Source organism: Psittacula echo, assembly GCF_963264785.1.
Source record: "Psittacula echo genome assembly, chromosome: 9".
NCBI lineage: Eukaryota > Metazoa > Chordata > Aves > Psittaciformes > Psittacidae > Psittacula > Psittacula echo.
Window position 1 is genome coordinate 1,714,620 of NC_137745.1, and position 22,161 is coordinate 1,736,780.

Consider the following 22,161-nt stretch of genomic DNA (forward strand, 5'->3'; position numbering starts at 1 on the left):
TATGCACCCATAACCCTTTTCTCTCCCTCTTTCCTTCTCCCTCACTTGTTTTTTTGTTCCCAGAACAATTACCAAGGGAGCTTCAAGAGTTTCAACCCCCTCCTCGCATACCACTAATGCTAACACGGTAATTTATAAGATATTTAACACACCATGCATTACCACTTGTGCTGACATCATCTATAGAAACAGATGAGGGAGGGTGTTTCTATTGTGACAGATGCCAGCTGCATTGAGTTAATGCTAGAGGAGACTGGAGCTAATGCATACAAGGCTACTCCGAGGTGAGAACCATAGTCCCAACATGCTAGAGGGGTCCTGAGAGGTCCTCTGCTAACAGAGTTAACGAGATAAAGGACGAATTGCCTCCATTGTAGGAGAAATGTAGCTGACACTAAGCAACAGGTAACATGTCCTTGATGGAGGGGAAGGGTGAGTAGAAGGAAACCAGGGAGATGAAAAGATAAAGAATCAGGCATTTCCTTTAACCAGGGGACCAGTTTGTGCCACAGTCTTGAGTGTTCATCTACAGTCAGTTTTGAGTTGCATCTAGTTCAAACCTGTGCTCGGATATAAATAAGCTTTAACAGTCTAACCCCAGTTTTGGAACTGCATGAATTTATGTTTCAAATAATTAAATACGTACAAATACAATAATTGGTATTTACAGCAACATTATGACATCCATTTGGTTTCAAAAATTTAAAAGTATTATTCTTGGTCTTTTTCTCACTTTTGATTAGGGCTCCATGCAAGTAAACAATACAGTATATTCATTTCCAAGAAGCACTGTTAATATTTGGCTTGTGAGCACTGCAATTACTTTAATCACGCAGGCAGCTTGCAATATACCATTGATGCTCAAGCCTTTTCAGAGGGATTATCCAATTTTCTGTCATGACATGATTCTTATCTTTTCAAGGGCAATACCACGAAGCATGCACAGAAATAGATTAAAACTTTCAAGTACTCTTTACAGACAACTGCCTAAGCTAGCCTTTAATATAGCTATCTTAGCATGAATATGAGTTGTACAGCTTTGAAACATAAATGACCGTGCTAATATTGAAAAGGTTTTTAAAATCTATTAAAAAAAATCATACATCAGTGTTTGCCTTGCTTTGGTTTGTTACCACGGCTCTGCAATACAGCCTGTGCAAGGTTAATGCAGAGGCATTTTGGTGGACTCCAGTTGTAGATGTAATTGAGGGTGTTTCAGTAACAGTGAAAGGGGTAATTTTGGGGGGTTTCTTCGGTTTTATCTTTGAAGTGAGTAGGTAAGGAAAAAGCAACACATTTGTGTAGTGCCGGCTGAGTCCGTCTCATGCCAACCCTAAATAACTCTCTAGGAATTGCCAGGAGATATTGCTCCTCTGCTAGGACATCTTGGGAGATGAGCTACCTCAAATGACGAGATTTGGTTTGAGCCCATTGTATATCACCCTCCACACTGCTTTGGTAGCCGGGACTTGTAAGGGAAATACATTATAAGAGGAGAACTTGCCCACTATGTGCTCAGGATTTGTGATATGTCCCCTCTGAGATCCACCCATGTACCCTGGGACACTCAAGAGAGGGGAGCAGAGAGCATAAGGCTCCTATAGATCAACTGCTTTGACACTGATTTTCCAGGACATAATCTAAAGATCACATTGAAAATATCTTTCTTTAGTTGGTCACGGCATTATTTAGGCTGTAGTGATGGTTATGGAGCTGTAATTGCTCTCGGGGCCTCCCCCAACATGAATGCAGGGGGTTTCTCTTTGTTAAACTGTTTCGTCAGAATCAAGACAAAAATTATTATCTGGGAAACTGCATTAAACAACATTCACTTTTAGATCTACATCTGGTCCACAGAAATTGGTTGACTGGCATTGAAATTGGTTCATCTTCTCTTTTGGACGAAACTCTTTGCTGAGACACATGATGTAATCGTGAGTAAGTTCGTTCATTGTATGTTCTGTGGTTTGTACGTTGTTCAGACCATGTCCCATTGTTGACAGCTATTTTGTGAAGCAAGATACTTGCTCAAACTCTTGGTGGGACTAAGACAAAATTTCAAGCTTTATACAAAAAAACCCTTTGAAATACACATGCCAGAAATTCACGAGTGTCTCATTCAGAAAATGTCTAATTAACTGTACCACTCTTTAAAGTTCTATGTAATGCACAGAAACAAACAATACATATCCATGCCAAGATTACTTTAAATTTAAATGAGATCTAATTTGAACTGAATACACACTCAGAATCATAAATAGCAGCCATCCATGACGGTGCAGAAAAGCTAGGCATTTGTGGGATGCCTAGCGGGATGTTAACTGGTAGATTTGGTACTTTAGGGAGATTCACATTTGGTAGATTCACATTGGGTAGATTACTTGTTAAACTCCTGTGGAAGAAACAGACAGAAAGAAAAAATACCATAACAGTGACAATGCAGATGTAGCAGAAGCATGTGACACTCATAAACAAATCTGCAAAGTTCACAGCATGACGACAGTTAAAAAACTAAAGCAAAACATTTCAGAAAGAAGCATGAGTATGGAAGCTCGAGTGTACTGGGTGGGCAGTCGGCAATAAAAAGCAAGTTCCTTAAAAAGAAGAATTAGAAAGAAAAGAAGAATCACAAAGGAGCAAATTAAGAGAGTACTCTAACACCCCTAGAAAATAACTCCACCTTCGAGTCCTGATACCGCTTCAAAGTGCAGAGAGCAGCCTTTCCTTGGAAAAATCTCTCTCGTAAGGGAGTGAGTCTCAGTTAGATTGGATGAAAGAGCTAAACTAAGAGATCTACTAAGGAACTGGGATTCAAAATAATAACTAGAGAGTCTGAAATTCCAGCCCTGCAGAAGTCCAGAAGAGTTTTTCTTGCCACCAAATTCAATGGAGTCAGGATTTCACTCCAAAACCTGTCTGTTTATCTTATAGTATACAAATAACAAAGATGGGCTAATCTGGAGCAATGAAACAGTGAACCACAAGGTTCTTCCTCAGTGAAGACTCATGCCCTGATCCTCTGCATTCCTGGGTGGGGAGAAAATGGGTACCACAGATTGCCCAGCTCTATATACGTGCACTGTGAATGAAGTACACTGAAATCCAGGACTAGCATGTGAATGTTTCTTGGCTGGAATCACCATGGGGTGATTGAGACATTCAAAGGTTAATTTATGAAGCACGTGCACTAGGGCATCATGACTTCAATAAATCCTTTCGGACACACAACTGTTATGCAAATAGAGATCTTTCAAAAGTGGGCTAGTGCATTAATTTAATGCACCATCTTCTCCTGAGACAATGTGCCGTGTAACAGCACCACAAGTGTGCTAGGTCTCTAGATGTTAAAACTGGCCTAATTCTGTTTTAATGGGTATCTCATCATAGTTCTGTTTTATAGACAAACTAAAAATGTTGTGGGATTTGGGAATCTGCAAAAGATGGAACTCAACTCCCATGCTTCCTGGCTCACAGAAAAGAAGCCAGTTTTAGAGGCGTATCTTGTTTCTGCTTTAATCCAGTAACACTGGATACCCACACACAGTGGTACCCAATCCATAGATGGTTTTACAGTCCCATTTGAGGAACAAACCCAGCTACTTTGACACTGTTTTCACCAGATGATTATTTGGGCTCAGTGAAAATGGAATCGGGACTTCAGGATTACAGCTTCAGCACTGCTGAACCTACTGAAAGCTTTTCTTTTGAATTGGATGGGCACACCTTCAGCGGCCAAACTTCCCTGCTCTCAGTTACCACATCAGGACGTGTCACCTTAAGAGATCTCTCTCAGTTCCCTGGATTACATTAGTTACTGTACAGGCAGCATTATGTGAACTCTTTGAAAAACTACCAAACTACACACTATGTCTTTTAAGGCATATTTAAATCTTAGCAACTTCTTTGAGTCACATTTTGAACTCCATTTCTTACTGAAAAATTTACATATCAAACCCCAAAGAAATGGAATTGAACTGGCTATACTTAATAAATGGTTCCTAATGCAACAGAAGGTTTGAACCACATCTCTGCAAGAGCTCAGCTTGTCATTGGTGGCAAGTATTAGGGAATAGAGTTTATCCTTGTTCTCCCTTTGTGCATAAAATCCCTTGTTGGAGAAGAAATCCACAATCCAAAGTCTCTTTCTAGTGGAAAAAAAAGAAAAAAAGTCTGTTCTTGTTTTCTTTTGTTTCTATGACTCTTAATAAATTTGGCTTCATGTTATCTGCTTGTTCTCTTTGTTAGGCAGTAAGCAGATACGAGAATTTACTAACGTAACAAAGCTGTCTATTGTTTCCATTCATACTGTATCTGCTATTAAGATGACATGATTATTGAATGAGACACAGACTCCATAGTGATTGAGAGAGTGTTAAATCTTCAGAAATGGCAGTGCATGTGGTTAGATACTGATATGGAATAAATAAAGAAATAGCGAGAGGTGGACAACATATAAATGTATAAGGAAAAGCAACTTAAATAACTTAGCCAGATGGTAAATACATAAATCAGAGGACCTTTGGTTTTAATATTAAAATTCAAGAAGTGACAGTGTTATATTAATAAAAACACTGTATTAATAAAATATGACTTCTAGAGTAAACAGTATACTATATTCACACGGAAACATATTTCTTTTATACAACACATTATTTTGCTGATGCAAGGATATGTTGCAAGAATAAGTTAGTACTCTTAAAACAAAACAAAACAGCAAAATAATGGAGTATATTATGTTAACATACAGTAACTAATTTTAAAAATATTCTCCTGAATTGACATGCACAGTTTTGCAGGTTCAACTGCTCTAATTATCTGACTAACAGTTGCAGTGAGACCTGTAAAAAATGATTAATATTATCAACAAATGTTCCAGCCTACAGTTGCTCAGACCATAAAACTACAGGTCCAAGATGAGAAACTGTTTCTAGAAGCCAGCCATGCCTATTTAATATAGATGGCTAAATATAACCTCAGCCATCAGGCAGGGAATGTGGGCATTTGCATCAACAAGATGAGGGCTGTCTGATTTAAGACGACTCAGCTTCAGGACTGGATCCTGATACATTTGATACAAGATGCACACTGGAGCTGTACTGCTTGTTTTCTTGGCTGCTTCTGATTCATCGTCATTTGTGTCTGTTAGCTGCGTAAATGGTGTTCACCTGTACTGTCTGCTGGGAAATTCTCAGCACAAACAGACTGGCAACATACCCCTGGACAACATTCCAATGCTCACACTCTACTGGAGCACTGATCACGGAAAACATCCAGTTGCATGGGGGCTGCTCCTGTATAGCTGCCCTAGTACTGAAAGGAGGGCAGAAAAATCACGGTATTTTCACTGAGTTGTCTCCTGGTTTCAGAATAGAGCTAAATGAGACCCTTGCCCATAATGAAATGCTCAGTTCCTACAGGATGCCTGAAATGATTTAGTGATGGGAGACGCAAGTGCCTGTCTCTCCCATCACTATAAACACAACCTTGCTGCCTAGGCAGAGCAAATGCTCAAGAGCAAATCTTTTTCACAAAAGCTTTGATGTAAAGCAAAGAGCTTGATAGTGAAGTAGGCAGTCAAATCTGTGATCTTCCTGTGACTGACACCCAGAATAGTAACAAAAATACTCATTTTCACTACAACGGTGCTTCTGTTAAGGGGAAACATTTTTCACGAGCATTTTGTAGTAGTACAGCTTTATAAAGTGATTAGTAAAACCATACTGTTCAAGTTCTAACATTTATATTAATGATACATTTATAAATAGTTTGCAAAGGGTTAGTGAGCAAGTAATGGATGCTAAAGCCAGGACTACAGTGCGGTAGAGACAGCCACAGGTCAATGAGTAACGTCCTAGTCAAGCGAGTGAAACCGGTTGTCATTGCACCGGCTTTAGCATTTGCTCAGAAAGATCTTTCAACACAGACACACACACGGAGACACACACACACACGTACGTGTCTGCTGGCTGCAAGAGAAATCAGTGTTCTCTGAGAAGCTAGCATGAAAAAAACCCCATTGCAAACCCTACTTTTCCAAGACCTCTCAACTCACCAGAGAACAGACCTACTCTGTATCCTCCGTATTTGGATGACTGTGCGAAGGACAAGTGTTCCACATTTCTCTGCGTGGATTCATACAAGCACACCAGCTGCTCTAGCTATAGGGCACGGACCCCCTGCAAATTCAGCAGCTCTGCAGAGGCAGATTACATAGCCCTCATGAGCACATTACATCGATGATTCTTCCCCCCATGTTTTCAATACTCAACAGTATCTCTCTTTCTGTTCGTGATTTCTATACCTAACTCCTCGTAGCATAAGGTGCAGAGTATTCAGCAATGAAAATAGAAGAAATATATGCTCACAAACTGCCATCTGGTCAGGTTATGAAGGGCTACATATTTCAGCCTTGATTGCAAGCATGAGCACAGAGAAACCCTTTCAAAAGACTCTATGTTGTGGAATAATTTCTTGGTTAACAGGAGATAATGAGATTTCCTTCTCTTAATCCACTGTAGAGATCCAAAGCAGGACAACAGTAAGCTCGGAGGAATGGATAGCCACAATGACCTATCTTTTCTATCCAACATGAAGGTCTTTCTTCCAAGCAGAGGAAAGCCATGGGAAAACATACTGCAGTGTTTTCCAATTCCCAAAAAGCTCTGCTGGAAACGTGACAATGGAAGTCCATGACTTGGATGGGAATTGGCTGGTCCAAACTAATTGAGAATCAACGGTCAGAAATTCAACTGTGCGGCAGTATGGATATGTAGGGGGAGAAGGCAGTAGATGCAGGAGTACATCAAACAAAGTCAGTCTCTGATCTGAGTTCTTCTGCAAGTTCACTGTCGATCAGTCTAAGAGGAGCAGGTGGTCTGCCCAGGAGGCAAAAGATGAAGATGCCTTAACATTTAGCTCTGAGCAGCCCATCAAAAGTGTCACAAGATCCTAGGAATCGCACCCCTCTTCGCCCTCACACTCCTGTATGTGCCACCCTCTGTGCATTCGCTGGTGTCTTCCTTCACCTACTCACGTCACCTTAAGCCAGGATTTGCAGCTCACGCTTGTGTGTGCAAGGCACAAGAACAAAGCACCAGGTAGTGGAAAAAACCCCCTGAGTGCATCTTTTCACCAGATAGACACAAGCTTCTGTGAAAAGCACCCACTTTCCTGCTGGAAGAAATCTTTTAAATACCTAAGTCTGTAAGACAGATAGTCCATCCAGGGCTTCCGCTTGAAAATGCGATGCTCAAAGCACTCTGTGACTGGAACTCCAGAAGGGAATAACCATTAGAAGAGAACGAAGAAAATCAAAGATAACTTGAAAATTAAAGATAATGGCATGCCCAGGGACAAGGCATTTTGACAGGCAAATACGACAGCCAAGAGCCTATAGACATCTATAGTTAAGCCACTGAAGTCATTAAAAGCCAAATTGACGTCAGCATCTGGCAAAAGAAAAAAGCAGAAGGAATTGCTTATTGACTGCTTGATGGAGGTAGACACATACCCAGAGTTAACTCCCTCTGTTTCATAAGAGACAAGTTAATACAAACATATTCGTTACTGAAGCAGAGCTCTGAAACTAAAGTTAATGCTAACTTCGAAGTGCAATTCAGCTTGAAGGAGTGGCTGTAAAAATGGCATTCTCCTACTCGAAAGATCTATTTCTTGTATGTTTTCTGGGTCACATCTGCTTATTTGAAACAAGATTTTTTAGGATTTTTAATCCTGTTAGCCTGCAGGCCAAAGACAGCAAATGGAAAGTGAGAGAGGCTCCTGAATGCCAGCCACTTAACCCCACTCAAAACAGAGGGGATGATCAGGTGTCAAGAAAAAGCCTGAGATTTGGCAGGCAGAATCCTTACGGATGCTGAGGATGCACAAGAAAGAAAAGAAAAAACCTGGGTACTCAGACTCCAGGTTGCATATGGGAGGCTGGCTGCTGAACAAAATCTCTTTTCCTTGTAAACGGAACATATTTGGTGTGAAAAGCCCTGAAAGACCACACGTTCTTTTATACAGCAACCTCTGAGAGTACAGAGCCGCTTAACTTGGCCTAGAGAATCCCCAAAAAAGCAAGGAAAACAGTCTCTCCAGAGATCGCCTGGTCCCAGTCCCTTGTCTGAGGCACCACCAGACTCACGTTGTTTGCAAAAGGTTGATCTTTCCCTTTTAGTACCTCTAGTAGAAGGAAAAGTCAGTCCTTTTCCCTCGTGGATTTGACTTGGCTTTTAAGAGCAAGTATGACAGGGTTCAGCAATGCTTCAAAACCCGTGAAATAACAACAGTAATACAAAGCACACGCCACATTTTTATTATTCACCAGCTCTTGAGTTCAATTTGGGTTTCTCTCAGGCTGCTAGTTTCTGGCTGGTAAATTCCTAGTTCTCCAAATGTAGTAACTGATTCTGCTTGGATCATCTTGCCCATGTTACGCTATGGTTTCTGCGTGCCTGATCCTACAGGCAAGTGAGCTGGGACCTGGCAGAACTGTCCTGGGATACGGGATACACGCAGCCATCAGCCATGGGGCTGATGTGAGAAGCACGGTGCTGCACTAACCTCCACGGGGTGGGTGGAAAAAATGAGTGCTGAGAAGAGTAAGTACAGCAATGTTATACGGTTATAGGTTACACGGGTTATAGGGCTGGACTGAACACAGTGAAGCAAGGAGGTTTTGTTCTGAAAAGGAGCTATTTGAATTCAAAAGCAGCATTGGAAAAGGCCCTTTGGAACGGGATCCAAAAAGCCATGCCAGCTAAGAAGGCTTTTACATTTTCATGCTTCCCTGTCCAAAGGCACACGGTTCAAACTGAGCAATGCATTTCAAAAAGCCAATACCATTTCCCTCATTAACTTGAAAACCCTGAAGAGATCAGGCCTTCTATTTATAGCGTTAAACTAGAGAAATCTACAGCACTGTCTACATGTCCAGTTTAATGTTTGCTAATTCATCTCTGTATGAATCTCCATCCATTTGCACCCAAATTCCAATTGTATCAAAGGAGGTTTCCTTACTTTACTGGCTCCCATGACTCCCGCTCAAAGCCCCTGTGAATTGACTGTGCAATTGAGGACTCCATCAGATCGACATATCTAACAACAAGTGGAGCAAACAGGTCTTGGAGGTGTTTGTGGAATTTTCCATTGCACAAATTATCTAGAATAGATAAATAAAAGTATAGTAAGACACTACTGTTACTAAAACCTCTGTAAGAAACCACAGTGTGGCACTTCATTACACAACGAATTTGTCAGCAAACAGGAAGAAACTTCAAGAACATAACAGGAGCTGGCATCAGGCACCAGTGTTCATGACAAAACAGCAGGAATGGCTTCTTACTCCAAACAAATGAACAGACAACAAACCTTCTTCTCCATTAATGTCAAACTTACATATACAATATTACTTCCTGTGAATAAAATGGATGTAAGAAATACAGCATGGCAAACATTCTGGCTTTAGCAGGTAGGAGAGTAATTTCTTGTTTGGTTACTCACTACCATGATGCTGGAAATTGCTCTCTGAGGATGAGTCCTTGGCTTTTTCATGTAGTCTTAGAAAGCTCATTGGAGCACTGGTCTGGGATCTGATGGCAATGCCAATTCTGCCACCAGCTCCCTGGGGAATGGTTGGATCAGCTGGAAAGTGCCAAATCCTCACAGGTTTTAAAGGCATAGGCACATGTGCTTTGGAAAAGAGCCTCTGCTTTGGAGAAGAGCCTTATTTCACAAAGCACTATTCTCCTGAACTGCTCCTGTGTCTATTTACTGTAATACTTTCCTCCCTTCCATAAAATCTTTTATAGCAGGGACTGTTTTACTCCATGTTAAATAAATGCAGTACACACATATAAAACGATACGCACATTTAATGACAGTGAGATAGAGTACTTAATTCCCTGCTTATCAGGCAGCCATTACCTTGACTTGAGAAGATGAAGCAAAATAAAAGTTCAACTTCTCACTTTTGACTGAGGCATTTAAGGGGTGTCTGTGTGCTTTTTTCTAACGGGAATGGCACAAAATCAAGCTGGTGCTAAAAGAATATGTACAGTAAACTTCTACCCATCTCAGTCCTCCGTGCAGTATGGAGAGGCTGAAAGTATCATCAGTAACCTGAGCAGCCCACTGAAAAAGAAATGACCAAAATACAGTACAATACATACAGTCACTACGGAGGGAATCGTTTAGGAGCTGAAAGAGCGGAAAGCTGTCCCAGGTGTCTGGGGGTTGCACCTCTAACGCAGCATCCATATCCACTGCAAACAGTGACAGGAAGGTCTCCGCGTGCTCAACCATTAGGTCTGACCACCAAGCAAAGGCCTTCAGAGTTGGTAGAAAAAGGTAATAAAGAAGAATATTAGTTTTAATAAAGCACAGGGAAAGACGTTAGGCCACATATCTCACCAAAAATCCCATGGAAACTACCTTTATTGTAAAGAGAACAGTGCTTTAAAGTGCTAGCCTGCACAGACATTGCTAATCACAGCAATTAGGCACTGCTATTTTAATATGAAGGTTTCTTGTAGAGGATCTATTTAGAGCTCCACTGTAAAGGTGTGCCGCTATAATGTGGCAGAGGAGGTTTTGCCTGTTCAATTTACAATAAATGACTTTTGTTCATCTTTGTGTTAATTATCAGGAAAAAATCAAGTAATTCTTATTCTAAAGTATAGAAATTTGGGAGTTTCTTCACCATCCTTGTGGGTTTTCTGCCGTGTTTTTCAACAGTTTAAATTTTATTTGGATTCACCACTTCCATTTAACAACTAGAAACCTAAGACATTAAAATCTGCCCTAAATCACTCACACTCTCCTTTAAGAGATACTTCAAACGTCACCAGTAGGAGTTATTGCAGCACTGTTCATTTTACATGGTTAGCTCTACACACCCATAGAAACATACTGCCACCTTCATAATGCTGCTGATTAGGAAACCAGTTACAAAGCTCTATTATCAACATGCCAAGATAAAACAAAAAATATCTACCGCAAGCCTATAATTTCACAGAGGCAGAAAAAAATAGATCTAAACTTGAAAACCAAAAAATGTCAGTGAAGTAACTCATTCTCATGCACATGGGTCCTTCAAATTCACTGTACGGGCTCTCTGACGTTGACATTCACATCATACATGGCTCAGATGTGAATGCTGCGAACGCATGCATGCGTGTTTAGTAATCACTTCTGGCTGGGAACATGCAATATGAGAAGTGCTGTTGGTAGGACCATGTGCTGTCATTTTGGAGTGATAGGAAATTACTCAGTGACTTAAAGGATCTAAGAATCAGCTTTCCAGCACTTTGCAAGAAAAAGAAACCTCTAGCATAGGCACAACACTGGAGATAAAATGGAAAAGACTGGGAATAGATGAATGAGGTTGAAGAGGAATTGCCAGTCAGGAACAGGTATTTTCTGCAGATTTTAGCAGACACAAATAAGCAGAATGGACTTCCGCTTTCTCAGGGGTCAGCTTTGATTCTGATGAATGGCATTGATGTGCAGAGTATAAATCCAGCTGCTGGTGCATTTGGCCGTGGAGAGAGAGCAGTGCCCGAAAACTAGGTTACTGCCATGGAACCCTTTGATTCTTCCTATTTTGGCTTGACTTTTCAGCTGATACTGGCAAGGGGTCTTTGCGTCTATTTCCACTCCTTCATTCCTTTAAAACATAAAGCAGACTGACATTGCCCTGCTGTTATTCCATGAGTTGATATAAAACTGGTGTGAAGACATGGATAGGTTGGATGTGGCACTGGGCATTATGTGCCCAGAAAATGATGTAAAATAACCAAAATAACTGGTTAACGCCCAAATAATTTAGGTATTGGGCTCACCCTTCCATGGAGGTGAAGATGTGGATGAGATGGGCTGCGCCATGAAGGTGCAACTTCAGCATGCCCTGGGGCAGGCTGGGCAAATGCCATGCCCAGAGCAGCAACACCAGCAGGTTATGGTGTCCCTGTGGTCATGGCATGGGGACAAGGTGGCTACGCTGGGCTCCTTCATCTGCAAACTGTCTCCAGCCCCACGCACACGGAGGAACCTGATTCTGAGGAAGCCTGTTACTACTGCAGCAACTCCTGCCCTGGGGTGCTTGCAAAGCTTGGAGGCAATGGTGATGATGGCTCTGGATGTTTGCAGAGTTAGGGAGCATGGATGGCTAAGCATGCGTTGTGATGCTCTTCAGCTCTTCCTCACACGTTTGGTGCTGGTGTCCAACCAAGTGCCTGGACGGATGCCCAGGAACATGGCACTGGGAGGCATCAAACTGCTGAGAAACCATCCAGGAACCAAAACATCAAGACCCACGTCTGCTCCTGATGCCTGCTCAAACCTTCTCCCCAAAGTGCAGGTGGGAAATGAGTGAATGTCGAGCAATGGGGCTGTGGAGGGTCATCTTAAATCATCAGTGCTCATCTGGTTTTGAAGGAGGATGCCGGGGCTGTCCTTGCTTTGAGGTGGTTTCTCTGGCTGTGCCTCTGCCTGCCAAGAGCCCACCATGCTGTCACCCCATCAAAGACTGCCCACGGGTCTATAGGCAAAGAGTGGTCTCTATGAAGGACCAATGGCCATCAGCATCTTTTGGGAAGGGAAAAGAACATCTTCTGCAATAAATATCAACATAAACTTTTGGAGTCCTGCAATAGAAACCTGCTTCCATGCAAAAGGAAAAAGAAAGCTATTTTTAAAAGAACTTATGAAGAAAAGCATGTGATCATTTATGGAGAAAAAAAATATGCCCAAACCAGTCACACTTTCCCTTTTGCTGGAAAAGTCAAATTTTAGCTCGGTAAGTCCCTAACTTATTTCAGGATCCTCAACCTTCTCCTCCCTATTCTCAGTGAACAGGACCTTCTTGCTCAGGTAACACCATATTTGAAAAACCTCCTTCAAGATGGTAACATTTCATTTATTTACCATCTACTTACCTGCTTTGTTTAAAACACAGTGCAAAGGAGGGGAAAAAAGTGTGCTTTCTAGCCAAACACACCTATTATTGTATATTTTACACATGGATACACATGTATATATGTATGACCTCAAGAAGTTAAAATACATATATACATATACACATACGTATACATAGAGAGAGAAAACACAAGTTTAAAAATAGGTGAATGGCATTGTCTCTGGCATTTGTCATCAGTCATCCAGAGGAAGAGAAAGGGAACTAGGAGACATCTGATGGGAGAGATGACACAATGACAGAGACCTCCCGCTCTCACAGATTACAGACATAGGCACACGGTTTCTGCTGCATTTCTGCCTGCGCTGGTTTGCTTCCTTCTAACGGGTAAGATAAACCTAACTGATTGACATGGTACTTTGCAATGGGTTTTGAATGTCTTCTGTGCTCTGAGTATTATTTTCTGGGTTCTCATCATATCTCTTATATCATCTATCTGGATGTGCATGTGGGGAAAAAAGGCACATTTTAACTGCAAAAACTCCTTGATTTCAGTAAATGAAGGCATTTCTTTAGTAAGCAGTGCAAATTAGTTTTCTGCTGAACACCTAGAGTAGACCACAGAGTCGGATCTTGCAGGTTGAACCTTCTCCAGGTGAACAGACAGCACGTCAAAAAAAAAGATCACCAGGAATAATTTGGGGAAAACCCAACACCTCAGTGCAACATCTCAGCAGTTCTCACTGCACAGTGAGAGCACGACGTGGCTACAATGCGTAACAAAAATGAGCGATAAACCACCCAGCCTCTTCTCTCTCTTCCTTTGGGAGCAATTCAAAGTGTGCAGAGAGTCTGCACCCTGCTGAAATGCCACAGCCACGCTCAGGACAGGGATTCAATAACGTACCGACAGCGTGCCGGGCTTCTGGAGAGAGATGCATTTCACCCTTCCAGGTCACCGTTCAGAACAAGGGACCGGCATGCCTCCTGTCCGTGCTGGCATTAACCTTCTGTCTCTAATCAAAACCCTGTGACACAAAAGATGCTGGAGAACAGTTTTGAGTCTTCCTCCTGGTGAGGATCTTGGTGACGTGGCTGGCTGAACGCAACCGGCCCTGTACCTGCTTCCTTCACAACTCCGCTATTTCCAAAACAACCTGTGATTTAAAAGCAGCTCCTTCCCGGCTGGCTGTGCTGGTGAGGAGTGGAATAAAACACTCATTATCCTTGGACAGGTTGTCATATTTCAGGTGCAAGCTCTTGAGCATTCCCGAGCTTTTGTAAAGATGAAGTTTATTTCACTCTTCACCCCGTATATTCTCTCTCTACATATAAATACTGTATATCCAGTACAAGGCACATACAGACAAAACCAGAGGAAGACCACTACCATTCTAGGCACTCGTGTAGTATTCAGTCCACCTCCACCACAGTGTACTAGAGGTCGGGTGAATGCAAAACAACAGAGGTAACAACAGGCTGAGGAGAGAGTCCAGGCAGGTAGGGTTGTGTTGGGATGTAACTGCAGCGCTCGTAAAATATACCCATTGCTACATGCATGGACTGCTATGCCACATTTACCCTCCTGTGTCGGGCTACCAGCTCCGCAAGCAGCCGACTCGAAGTTGCTGTTACATTCCTCGGTCAAAGTTACGGAAGCGAGGGCAACCCGGGTAAAATCCCAGTAGGAAAACATGGCACTGAGAGGGCATGCACGAAATATGACAGGAGTGACTCGTTTCATTCGGTTTAGTCACATACCTCTTTCCCCTGCCAGGATCATCCAAGATTGAATGAACAGTAGAAAAACAGGGAGGAAATTTAAATATGCAATCAAGCATTAGTTGGGTGTTGTGGATTGTTGTGTATTACCAATAAGTTAAATTATACTGCAAATTTAATATACACTGGAATGATTTTTAGGTGATTTTGAAATTATTTATCAAATGCTCTTAATGCAAAATATAGTGAGTATATATATATATATATATATCAATGGGAAGGAAAAGAGAAAATAGTGAATGAGTGTTACATTACCTACAGTCATAAACAATAACTGTTCACTCCGAATGTTAAAACTATCAACTTTTCAATATGCATCCAAGAGCACCAGATTTACAGAGAACTCAGGGCTGAATCCTGCAAATACTTACATGGGTACACAACGTCACTTGCTCGGGCAGAAATATCCCGACGTGATGAGAGCGGGACTACAGCCAGCAATGTCAGCTGCCTGTGGGGTCAAGTGTTTCCAGGATCAAGCCTCAAGATTTTCTGGTCTATATTTGACTATGACATGGTTTCAGTGGGTTTAAAACAGGAATCTTTCTGTTAAAGTGCTTTGAAGAGTAAAGAGTAGTTGCATAAGGCCTTAGATAACCCAAATAATGAGTAACAGAATAATCCATCCTAACCTCCGTGACTAGTAATTGAGGTATTCCCAATAAGCCAAGGCAGAAGAGGCCAACAGGAAACCAGGTGAATTAGTCACGTACCGCAGGGGCCCAGGGGAAGCCCTGGAAACAACCTGAATGCTCATAAAGGGACAAAAGAAGAACTGTTTTGGTTTGTGGTGGTTTTCCTTGCTCCAGCTTTGGACAGCAGGAGCCGTAAGCTGCTGCAGGGACCCTGCTACTGCTGTCTGGAGGCACAAACACAGGGCATTACTTGGAAATACGACCTTTCTGAAAAATGGACAGGCTTGCTCTTGTATGTGGTTGGTGGTGAGTATATTTGGCCATACCCGTCTCCTGCTGGCACTGTATGAAAGGCTGCAGACTGACAAAGGAGAGCAGAACTGAACTCGTTCCTCCTTCAGCCCTCCCTCCCCTCTGCAAGAGCCATCTTCCTGACCTGTCACTTTGCCTTCATTGCACTCGAGCACCATTACTTAAGAATGCTTTTGCCTTTTCAAGGATAACCCAGCACCAGTTGGGAAGACATCACACAGATATGCAAAGCTCCCTGCGAGCCACTGGAGCCCCCTGCAGACCTGAGGGGGAACACGACCTCGCAGGGCACCGCTGCTCACCTCCGCATGGTGTTCTTCATTTTGCTGTAGGACTTCAATTACCAATTCTGCCAGACGTATTGTATCTTCTAACTTTTTAGCTGGCGTGACTAACCGGCCTACATTCTCTGCAGTACAAGAACTCGAATTAAAAGGGAGGTAGAATGAAAAGCTAGACGTACAGTAAAGTTATTTTAGAGGTTTCTTTTAAAAAAGAATACATATAATCCCATAATATTCTATAGCTTTAAAGATCTTTTCATGCATATGTTAAATGCTTATATAATTAGTACTGAGCAAACCAGAAAGCCACATTCGTTATTATACTATGAAAATGCAGTGCTCCAGCTCCAAATCTCACAATACTGTCAGAGTTCGCTTTATGGTGAGATGGTGGCACTTTATTAGCTCAAATCAGAACATCGCATTCCCTAAAGACAGCATCTGGCCTCTAACACAGGAACAATATGTATCCTTCAGTGTAGACGATGCTATTATACAAATTACGTCTATATGATTTTAAAATTCTTTTCAGAAGATCAATTCAAACAAATCTGTCCTTTTAATAAATTGCCAGACTTGAGAAATTCAAATGTCACCTGCGACTGAAAGCAAAGATTGCAGGCCTGCCTTGCTCCAGGATTTAACTCTACAAGGGTCAAGGAGTTACGCATGCTGGAGGGAGTGGAAAGTGCTAAATCCCACTAAGAGTTCATAGGTAAGATTTATATGGGAAAAGAGATGCAACTTTACAGCAAAAACCCCGCAAACAAACCAAAGAGTTTAAATCCTGGAGCTTGGTCTTTAGTTACGTTGAACTATTTTGCAGCATTCTCTGAAGACTTTAAAAAATAATTTAATTCCAATCTTCCAGGTAATTAATGTTATTAACAGCACATTAAACATCTGAGGTGCTAACAGTCTGACTCGAATAATATAGAGATTTCCATTGAATGACAGCTTCTGCAGACCTGGCCGAGCGCAAGCGAGGAGGTTTCTGTGAGCTCACCATGTCTCACTTCCACGAGGTGTCCAAAATCTCCCTGTGATGATTACCCTGAGAAGAAGCGGAGCAGAGGATCTGCTCCCTGGGATGCACCCATGCTGTAGCATGTCACCAAGTTAACTACACATCTGTCCCTCTGATTAATAATCTGGTGCCAATCCCATCACTAGCACAGCTAGGGTGAAGAACAGCGTTGCACCTTGGTAGCTACACCAGCCGATTAATACCTCTGCATGGATGTGGATTTTGGCATTTCCACAATATTGAAGCTGGAAAATTCATAAATGGGTAGCAAAACCCAAATAGCCAAATAAATCTGAAATTGGCAGAGTGCATGTCCACAGCACAGCAAAACGCTAGCAGTGCATGCACTGAAGCGCTGTCACTAGCAACTACCCTGGGATTTCCAAAGAGGCCCAGCTAAGCCAGCAGTGTGGGTCATGCTGACACCCAGGATGCTGGCTGGGCATCTGAGCTCCAGCCTTCTGCACACACCAGTGTTTTGCTCTGCTCTGCTGGGTCACCCAGGGAAAACTCCCTGCCCTGCTGAAGCATCAGTGAGCTTCGAGGACTTAATTCTCCCCCTCAAAATCTTGCCTGATCCTAGTATTCCCTGACTATCTGTTCAGGTAACAGATTTCCCATGAAAAAGAAACCCATAGTTTTCAGAATGGTAACATTGGGCTGGTTTTTTGAGGAGCTCTGGCATTGCAGGTGCTCAGCTTGGTTGAGAGATGCACCATGGTTTATGCCACAGATACGGGCCTTGGGGGTTTCTTCTCTGGTTTTCCTTTTGTTTCTTGTATCACTGGAAACAAACAAACAAACAAACAAACAAGCAAACCCAGGTTCCCCTTAATATAATTAATAGGGCAAATACTGAAATTGGAGAACTGCTGGTTAACTCCTCATCCTTTCTCCTATCCAATCCAGCACCTCACTGACTACAAGAAGCCAGTGCAAACTTCCTTTTGCAGAAGGAGTCCAAAGACACACTCCTTATTAAGCTCTGGCTGTTTCTGCACCTCTGAAGCCAAGGGGAAGCTTTTCCATTGATCAGAGCAGCATCAGGCCCATTCTCATTTGCAACGCTGATCTGCTCTCAAATACAACTAAAAGACAAAAGTGTTAATAAGAACAACTGCTCAGAGATGCTGTCTTTAAAGAAAATATTGATGCTTATACAACTTTGGCAGCCAGCAGATGTCAATCTTAATTTTTTTTCTTCTTATTTTAAATATTTCCCTGGTTAAGTTACTATACATCAGAATATTCTGCTAAGATAGCTGGAGCACTGACAGTTACATGAAACGTATACGATATACTTATCAAACATTTCATCCAACATCATGTAAAGCTCATACATATTTATAGTTTTCATGCAAAATGTTATGCAACAACAATGTTATTTTGTGCTGACGTTGATATTTGAAAATGTTGCATATGTCAGACATTGCTAGACAAAAAAATGTGGACATTTTGAAATAAATGCTACCTCTAAATCTCTGAAACCTACCACATCGCGCTAGGTATTTGGTATAAAGCTGCACATGAGAACTAGCTTTCTACTGCTACACAAGCAACTGCTAGACTAGAAAACCACTGAATAAAAGGAAGGAAGACTATTACAGTACTTGGCGGCTGTTTGGCCATGCCTTTGAGCATATGATTTATCATGTTAGTCTGCGTTTGAGGAGATGATGGTGGCCCAGCCGGTGGCTTAGGCTTGGATGGACGGGCTGCTTGGGCATGACGGAGAGAGACACCAAAAGTAAAGAGACAAATGACTTCATAAACAGTGACAAAAAGATGGAAACTTCAAAAGGAACATAAGCAGAAATGATCAAGTACAAATGGCATAAGCTGCTGGGTTTTTGCTTATCGGTACTTGAAATATTACACGGTAATGACACCATTTGACAACACACATTCTAGAAGTCAGCAGATTCGAACATCCTACAATACTGTGCAATCAGAAAGCTAAAAATTCAATGCAAGTATGAAACTGCACTTCATGCAGCCACGGAAGGAAACTGAAATAGGTTAATTCCCTTAAAACTCTGAAATCCAGAGAAGGTCTACTAAAAAAGATGACTTGAAGTCAGCGCCCCAACGCTTAGGTACATTTAGCAATAGAATAATGAGCCACAGGAATTAATTGCTTTGCAAATATCAATTACACATTTTAGAATTAAACGTCACTGTTGGTTAAAGGCAGCTATAAAATATTCTTGTGCAATTTAAACATGTAAAAAAATCTGTCACTTAAAAATGTGTGGTTCCTGATCGTTTCCAGCTCATTTAATTATTTTCAACTTGGAATTCTAGTGGCTTTTATATTCTGGGTTGAATCATATATAAAAACTTGCCAGCTCTATCAAATATGTTACTTGCTATTCCAAATGTTAGAATACTGCAATCAGGACTTGACCCATCTGTCATATAGTTTACAATATCAGCATAGGAAAAATTCAAAGAAAATAGCCTTTCCTTTTACATACACTCAGAGAATAAATTATAGGCTGTGAATATATTAACACAATAGTTTCTATTCCATTTAATAACAGTTTTTAGCAGCATTGTGACTATTTTTAATCATGCCATTTGCAAGGAATCTGGCATATTTATCTGGACATTCTATTGCCAAAAGTCCTTGCCATTTTGCTTGCATTTTCCAGTGGGTAAAAAAGAAATCGGTTGGCTTCTGCAAAGTAGATTTCTGATTGCTTTTAATTCTCACAGAATTATAATACTTATCAAAGTATAATAAAGAATATTCGAGTAAACCGTTAGTTAAAGAGTATGAGTTAGGCTGGTTCCCCTTTCCACGCACAGAGATAGATACACACACATACATAAACACACATACAACGCATACAGGCACGCGCACACACACACACTTTTAGTTTGTCTTTTAAGCCTCATAATGGTTTAATTCAGACTCTCAGATTCAAGCTATTGGTTTCTAGCTTTTTTGTTACTGTTGCTGCTGGTTTCTGGTAAGAGGAAAAGCAAATCAATTTGTTCATCCCTGGAATCATCCTGATTCGTGTTCAGTGTTTACCAAGGGTGGCTTTGTCCCCAGAAACAAACCTCTCAGCCTCAAGTGACAAAGATAATTGCTTTTTTTTGGGCACCGGCCTAGTGACTTTCACTCTAATTTAAAACATACGCAAGAGTTTAATTTAGCTACTCACTGATGGCTCCTGAGCTCAACATGTAGATGTAGAGAGAATATATTCCTGCCCATCACTATGGAAAGCAGTTTGTGCTGAGGTCCCTGTATGGGAAGGGACCGTGGGGAGAAGAGATCACACATCTCCTCCCACCTACATCTGACTGCATGGTGGGACTCTGGACATCCAGGGAGTCCATTGGGCTCCCAACTTGGGAATGTCAATGAGAGAGAGCATCAAAGGCAGGGTAAAATCACACCCCAGAACTGCATCCCACTGCATCTCTCAGTGCTGTGACCCTTAAATGTGAAGTCCAGCTCCTGCATCCCCAACCCATCAAAAAACAGACTTGAGACTTCCTGGACATCCAGACCCCATCGTGCAGAACAGGCTGGACTTGTGCAAGTGTTTTTTGTCCAAGGGAAAAGTCATTAACAGAGAAGGAAGAGGAGGAAAAGGGAAGAGATGCAGCAGCACCGGGACTTCACGAATTGCTAGTGCAGCATGTACAGAACAGCTTGGAGGAGGCTCCCGCTGTGCAGTTGTCAGCACAGTGCCCCGGGGTGGCTTTCTACTTCTCTGGGAGGCCTGCGAGAGGTCCCCCCCCAGCGCATTATCCTGCTTCTGGCATCTCCCCACCGCCACCGGTGCTTGAACACAAGCTTCCACAAGGGATTACAGCAGGTTAAGCAACAAACTCTTCACGTAAATCTTATCTGGCCCAATCTGCACAAACATTCAGCTCTTTCATTTATTTAAATATCTTAGACTCAAATCCAGGGCTCTTGCACGATGGCTGCAAAACCACCTGGAGCTGAAGGACAGGGGAAGAAAAGGTCTATTCCTTCCTGTGGGCACTGAAGGCCTTGTGAAACCCCAACCCACATTTTCTTTGTTGTCTCTTTATTGCAAGAAATAAGGTCTGCCTAAGGAAGTGATTAATTTCCTCTGTAAATTCAAATAGAAATGGGGCTGTGACTGCAACGCCCCACAGGCAGAGGAGTTGATGTGTGTCTCTGGGTCCAGGTCTTGCGGATGATATGTGAGGTCCCTCTCACGGGGTGTCTGGGCTCATGCTCAAAGGAGCAGTATAAGGCTGGTTTTATGGCACTTGCCAGAGATCAGCTGCAGTGCGCGTGGCAGGTTGTGTTTCACTTTGGCTTTTCTTTCTTCCCCGTCCTTTTCCTCTCCGATGCCTCACCACAGCCAGTTTAGCATCAGAAATGTTCTTGCATTTGCTGCTTACATGTGTCAAATAAATAAGATTTAAACACCTCCAACACTGAGAGCAGAGGCAGGAGCAGCTTCTTGCTTCCTAACAACCTGATGAAGTGCCTTCCTGGACAAACTTCTGCTAAAGGTTTTTAAGCTTCTGCATGATACTTGCACATAAAATACATGCAGAAACTTGAATTACTTGGCAAATTCTGGGGTTGTGTTTACAATAAGCTTTAGCCTGCAATTATTATAACAGGCATATTAAGAATCTGTGCTACTTCGAGTATTTATATTGTCTGCAGTTCATTGCATGTATTATGGACCAGATCTTCAAACTACGTATTTCTCACTCAGCACCGTGATTTGTGCTAGATGAGCTACTAATGCACCAGCATCAGTGAGAATTACACTTGCAATAGGAGAAGAGTATTACTGACTTTTCGTATTTTTTAAAGCATAACCACTGACTCAATGATTTCTTTATAATAATTAAAAATATACGACCCCTGCCAAAGGTTTTGATACGTAAGTGTTCATTTGTGAGCCAATCATGAAAACAATAAAAAGAGCTGCTGTTCTCAAGGTAAGTATAAAGAGTAATGGACTTAGCCCGAGGATGAGGCAGAGCAGCCTTTTACTCTATTTGTGAACTGAATCTGTATGTACCTGAAAGGGATTTCAGTGATATTATTTCTTTTAAATTAAGATGCGTTGCCTTAAAAGTAAGGAAAATGAATAGAATTCTTTTTATTCAACTCACAAAAAGACTAATTCAGCTCTCAAACCCCAACATACCGAAAAGAGAACTGATCTCCTGACTTTCTGTTGATTATTC

General features: G+C 41.8%; 1 protein-coding gene across 8 annotated transcripts in view; it reads right to left on the reverse strand.

Annotated features, from left to right (window-relative positions):
- The window catches only part of CADPS (calcium dependent secretion activator), a gene marked incomplete at its 5' end in the record, with an annotated part of 213,435 nt that overhangs the window by 40,520 nt on the left and 150,754 nt on the right, over nucleotides 1-22,161 (reverse strand). For 4 of the 8 annotated variants that reach the window (XM_080625195.1, XM_080625194.1, XM_080625193.1 and 1 more), the window contains 3 exons: nucleotides 9,022-9,163; nucleotides 10,173-10,329; nucleotides 15,948-16,054. In XM_080625195.1, coding sequence (XP_080481321.1) covers nucleotides 9,022-9,163; nucleotides 10,173-10,329; nucleotides 15,948-16,054 — 406 coding nt within the window. Of the gene's footprint in view, nucleotides 1-2,245; nucleotides 2,393-9,021; nucleotides 9,164-10,172; nucleotides 10,330-15,947; nucleotides 16,069-22,161 lie in introns of all 8 variants that reach the window. The other 4 variants (XM_080625190.1, XM_080625189.1, XM_080625188.1 and 1 more) reach the window with 3 other exon arrangements.